This window comes from Eucalyptus grandis, chromosome 3, assembly GCF_016545825.1.
Source record: "Eucalyptus grandis isolate ANBG69807.140 chromosome 3, ASM1654582v1, whole genome shotgun sequence".
Taxonomy (NCBI): domain Eukaryota; kingdom Viridiplantae; phylum Streptophyta; class Magnoliopsida; order Myrtales; family Myrtaceae; genus Eucalyptus; species Eucalyptus grandis.
In genome coordinates, this window is record NC_052614.1 from 65,881,661 (window position 1) to 65,887,628 (window position 5,968).

Genomic DNA, 5,968 nt, shown 5'->3' on the forward strand with positions numbered 1-5,968 from the left:
CGAATATTAAAATATGTTAAAGACAAATCCCTTTACCATGTAATTAATCCAAAAGGAAGGTTCCCTAATAGGACAAAGGCAAGAGGGGAATGGCTAGAGACAATTATGCATATGATTGAAGGATGGGGTCATGAGATTCCTTGTGAAAGATCATACCACTCTTTCGTTTAAAGAAGCCTAACAGCTACATCGGGAATTCAAGTTCTCTCTTATTGATTACGTCTAGTGGGATATTGAGCTTCTTTCGGTTTGTACGCATGCAAGCAAGAAATCTCGTCCTCGTTAGCCCCCAAAAAAAGAGCCTTTTTTCTCTGACCATCAAAAGCTCTTTGTTGCCTTTTGTCCTCCAGAAAAAATGAATGTAAAAGGACATTTCAAAGAGGAAAATGGAAAAGGCAAGCTAAAAAATGGGAGTCTTGTCCACAAAAATTAGAAGTGTCGCCTCTAAAATCTGATTGGATCCACATATTCAATATATCATGGGGACAAACATCATATAAAGTAACTCCCATTTAGCCATTTTAGTGCACTACTATGTGGCTGTCAGTTGTTTGAATTGATCATATCATGACAGAACACACAAAAACATAATACATTAAATGGTGGTGTCCATCACATTGACATCTTCCTCAAAATATCAAGATTTTTGTTTGGTCTGATTACACCCGAAAGGATTCAGTTGCCATACTAAATATCAATTTATTAACGTATGTATAACGATATCATTCAAACATCCAAACATCAAGTACGAATAATTTGACTCTAAACATTGGCCACGTTGATTGAAACCGATTTAGCTCTAACCAAGCTCTTTGTTATCTTTTGTTCTTGTATACTTAGACAATAAATTTCTCGAACAAGAATTTGATTTTCCACTAAAGGTGTAATCGAGTTTAGGGATGGCAAAGCGGGATTGGATTGATCTACATTTGTTGACTGAAAATGATATTGCTCACAAATTCAAATTGCACAAAATGAAAATCTAAATATAACACGAGATGCTCTCTCTCTATACATACACATCATAAGTGTCTATGTATTTAGGATAAATTAATGGCTTTGACATTGTAGGTGTAAAACTTTATGTTTTATTGCCAATTAAGCGTAACATGGTTTAGGATCACATCTATATACGTGACTCTCTAGCATTTATTATCAACCTCTATATAGAGTTTTTAAAGAGAACTTCAAACAAAAGATATTTAAATGGGGATATACATGTCCTATGTCAAAATTTTCGGGCTAATCTTGAAGACTAGCATCACCAAAAGAGAAATTACCATCTAATTGTGGAGGAAATTTTTGCCATTATTCATTTGGTCTGGCTTGAAGTGGTTGTTTCATTGTTCTTGTAGCTAAGCATGCAAGAATCTCGCCCTCCTTTGCCGCCCAAAAAAGTAGAGTTTTGTCACAGAAGCAAAGATCAAAATTGGGTTCTTGATATCTTGTCTCGGATCATTAATTACAGTTTCCTACTAGTCTGCTGACACGCGGCTTTGTCGAGTTGGAGTCGGGTTTTCATCCTGCACACCTCGATCAGTAAACCGTCCAGGTGAGGTGTATCCAGATTTGGTCGTCGAGTAGACCCTCCGATGCCGAAGTCAGCACGGAAGAAAAGGCTGAGCAAGCGAGAGAGAGAGAGAAGATTCAGGCCCAGAACTTGGTCAATAGTTTAATAGGAGGGAAGGGATGTGCACTGTTGTCCTTACATCTTCTGATGATGAATGAAACTTCGCTCCGACTTTGAGACAATTCAGAATTCGAGATCATATTGGGACTTTGCTCGCCACACATTCAACAAGCAGTTTGCCCCCAAAACAGTTCTCTTCTGTCTTTTTTTTTTTTTTTTATTAACCGGGGATAATAAGTTATCTTTATTGCTCAAATCAAATGCAAATGCGATTACAAGCCTGAGAAGCGAGAACAAAGACAAAAGCAAAACAGCTTTCATTATGTGATGATCTTTATGCCATCCGGGCCGGTGTTGTGATGTGCCCGATCAATTCAGGAATCAAACCCGAGACCACCTGCTCTTCCGCGTGCAAATTCCCAATCATTTTATCGCCGGGCCATTGTCATAGGACGAGTCCGACACATTGTACCCAGCTTGAATATCTCCCCATAAATTGAGGTTTTGTCATGGACAATGAATACACTGCTGTCACGTTAGCATTAGGGCCAATATAACAGCAACATACGATATCGATTGCCAGGTAAAATCTCCTCAGCATGGCCCCTTTATTAAAAGAAGCCTGCCCAACACACACAATAGCCATTCCTACCATATCCTCTCTCCCTCTCTCCCCCCTCTCTCTCTCTCTCTCTCTCTCTCTCTCTCTCTCTCTGATGGCTGTTCCAGCAAAGGTCCTCTCGTCATCAATGAATGCTAGAACCACAGGCTCCGGCGACGAAACGATAGTCCTTGCACATGGTTTTGGAGGAGACCAGTCTCTCTGGGACAAGATCAGTCCTTCCTTGGCCAAGCACTACCAGGTCCTCTCCTTCGACTGGTGCTTCTCTGGCGCGGTCGAAGACAAGAACCTCTTCGACCCTGCAAAGTACTCCACGTATGACGCGTACGCCGACGACCTCATCGCGCTCCTCGACGAGCGCGGTCTGAAATCGGTGATCTTTCTGGGGCACTCCATGTCCGGCATGATCGGATGCATTGCCTCCATCAAGAGACCCCAGCTCTTTCAGAGGCTCATGCTACTTCTCGCATCTCCAAGGTACAGCAACCTCTTTCCCATGACTAGCTTTATTAGAGCCTTCATTGATGGTCTGTTCTCAATCTAATTCCCTTTCTATCAAATGATCTCTTCTCCTTCTTTTAAAATAAAGAACAAAAAATAAAAGCATATGAGACACTTTCTTGCATTGGAACTCAATAGGGTCATTTCTTTTTGTGGTTTTTCCAACCTTTTTTCTTAAGTTAAAGTTGAGAGTCTGGAATTTCCTTCAATTAAAATTCTAAAATCCTCTACATGTAGAGTCGAAACCTTAGTTGTTTCACGCATGTTCTTATATTCCATAAGTTTTAGATCGCCTATCAATTCCTTTTATCGAAATCTTACATGAGATGATATTGGTAAATTTTGTGAAAACACTACCAACTATTCTAAAAATATAAGTTGAATATTGAAACATTCACCCTTATGCATAAGGTCTAACACTAAAGAGTGCAAAAATATAAAAAATTGAGTCTTCTAACTTTTATACAATGTAAAATTTGTAAGATCACTGCCAATTATTACAGAAAAACTTAAATTGATCGGTTTTTAGTAATTCTAACCGTTGTATTTTTTTCTATGCATCATTTGTTATGGAATTTGGGTTGTCAGTCATTAACTCTCCCTCTCGCTAACAATTTTACCATAAAATATCTGCATACTTCTATTGATTGCTGCTTTTTCTCGCCCTAACCAATTCTCCAAAAGTATCTGCAATTGTACTGTTTTCTCGATTGAAAAGAAGCTGACATGAATGAAGAAAAGTAGAAAGGTTGAAAATAGATCAAATGAAGAATCATGCGATGCTTCATCAAATGCTGAGAGTTCAGTTCCATAGTCAGGAAACAGTAGTGCATACAGAAGAAAGCAATGAAACTGCATAACAGCATAACTCTAACCAAATGGTTAGTCTCTTCTAATAGCCCCTCTTTCTCTCATCTTTTCTAGTTTCAATTGAAACCATTTGGAGTTCTTTTAGGGGCGACGTCACTCCTTAAGATGCCTTAAAGACCGCCGTCTCTTTAACTATTGTACGTGCACTGGCTACTTGGCCAGGCCTGTCTTGTCTTGTCCTGACTTTTAGGCTATGGTTGTTGAGGATCGGTTGACAAAATGAAGAACTGGATGATACAATGCAAATCTTCCTTTCCTATACCGTTTAATTTGTTACAGCATAATATGTTAATGCATCTGTATCTTGACTTCAGATACGATCTCAATATACTCAACATCTAGATAAATAATTGAAAGAGAAAACCCGGCCGGCTGAATTTCTTATTGTCTTTGTCCTAGAGCATCAATTATTTGGACTCTCTATCTTGCGTTGAAAAATCCTTTTGGTCATGTAATTGACAGACTAAACTAATACAGAAGGAAGCTTCTTTGGATAATGCTTCAGCTGTACAGAACCTTATACTAACACAGAACAAACGCATAAGGAAGAGCATGAAGGTTCACTATCATGTTGATTCTCCATCCTCTTGCAAGTTCCTAACGCATTCTCGCCAACGTCAATGCACCTAGAACAGGTACTTAAACTTGGGTGACTATGTGGGTGGGTTTGAAGAGTCGCAAATCGATGACATGGTCTCAAGCATCCGATCGAACTATCAAGAATGGGTCGAGAACTTCACTCCTGCAATCGTGGATCCCAAGGACCCGCCTTCGGTCGACAAATTCCGACAGTGTTTGTGCAGCATGAAGCCGGAGGTGGCAGCATCCTTGGCCGAATCCATCTTCCGCTCTGACCACCGGCACATCCTTGCGAACGTGACCGTGCCGTGTACCATAATTCAGGTCACCAACGACATGGCGGTGCCGGCCTCCGTAGCCCACTACATGAAGGAGAAGATCTCGGGTCCGTCAACCGTGGAGATGATTGAAGGCACAGGACATTTCCCCCAGCTGACTGCACACGAGCAGCTCCTCGATGTGCTCCGCCGAGCTCTGGGGTTCGACGCTCCCGGCAGAGAGGACGCGCCCGCACCAACTGTGTCAACGGGACCGGTCGACCATGGTTGTGATTGAGATCCGGTCGGTCGGATTTTGAATCATAAATCTCTCCTTGGACTGCCCAACTTCTCGCGTGATGTTGCTAGCGATGATAGTCTATTACTATCTAAGATGACAAAATTGTGCGGTGATTTCTGCTTGGTTTGGTATTGTTTAATCATTAGTTTTGGGATAGATGTAGAGGTTGTGGTCGTATAGTTGGTACCAGTTTAGTTGAATTACATGTAATGTATCCGTCGTGAGATGTGAAGTTTTTTATCTAGATTTTTCTCAATTTCTTTTTTTGTCAAAGATTTTTCTCAATTTGAGTATGCTTGAATATGGGAAAATTCCGGGAAAAAAAAAGGGTCCTGGACCGCTCTCATTTTATCAAATAAAGACCCGAAATGAACCTTATTTCAAATAAAATTATTTCAAATAAGGACTTAAAGTGCTATCACTTTCTCAAATAAGGGTCTGAAGTAGATCTTATTTCAAATAAATGTTCAAAGTGATTATGTTTGTTTTAAATAAAGGCCTAAAATGACTATATTTGTTTCAAAAAAAAAAAAAAAAAAAAGCTTGGTTTTCCAATAGTCAAGGGCATTTTCGTCATTTTCCCTTTTTCTTTTTTTTCTTTTTCTTTCCTTTTTTCCAATTCTTCTTCTTTCTTTACCGGTGGCCAACTAACAACCGGTGATACCCGCAAAGGGCTAGGCAAGGATCACCCTCGCCCAATCCGGTGAGGGCACCCTCACCGCAAGGGAGGTCGCCGCCTGCTACCATTAGCAAGGTCGGCCCTCAGCGGCCTTAAGCAAGGCCAATCCTCGCTAGATTTGGCAAGGGTGGCCTCAACTGCTAATAGCGAGTGCTTGCAAGACCTCTTCGACCCTTACCAATAGTCAACAAGGGTTACAGAGCCGTCACCAATGCTTCCCATCAATTGGCAAGGGTCATGAAGAAGAAGAAAATTTGGACAAAAACAACCTTGATCGATAAGAAAATTTAATCGGGTGGTGACCAACAAGGTAAAGCCCTTATTTGAAACAATCATGGCTACTTTCAAGCATTTGTTTGAAGCAAGATCCTCTACGATCCCTTAATTGAGAAAATGATGGCACTTTGGGTCCTTTTTTGAAATTTTCTCCTTCAATTTTTATGAAATTAATTGTATTTTTGTTTATGTGCAAATTTTAAATTTTATATTTGATATACATATGACATAAGATGAAAATATGATGTGAGAA

General features: G+C 40.1%; 1 protein-coding gene across 1 annotated transcript; it reads left to right on the forward strand.

Annotated features, from left to right (window-relative positions):
• The first annotated feature begins 2,183 nt into the window (after positions 1-2,183).
• On the forward strand, positions 2,184-5,019 carry LOC104438468 (strigolactone esterase D14). The gene is made up of 2 exons (XM_010051624.3): positions 2,184-2,729; positions 4,259-5,019. The coding sequence occupies exons 1-2, from the start codon at positions 2,230-2,232 to the stop codon at positions 4,755-4,757; spliced, it is 999 nt and encodes a 332-aa protein (XP_010049926.2). The 5' UTR covers positions 2,184-2,229; the 3' UTR covers positions 4,758-5,019.
• Positions 5,020-5,968: the final 949 nt, after the last annotated feature.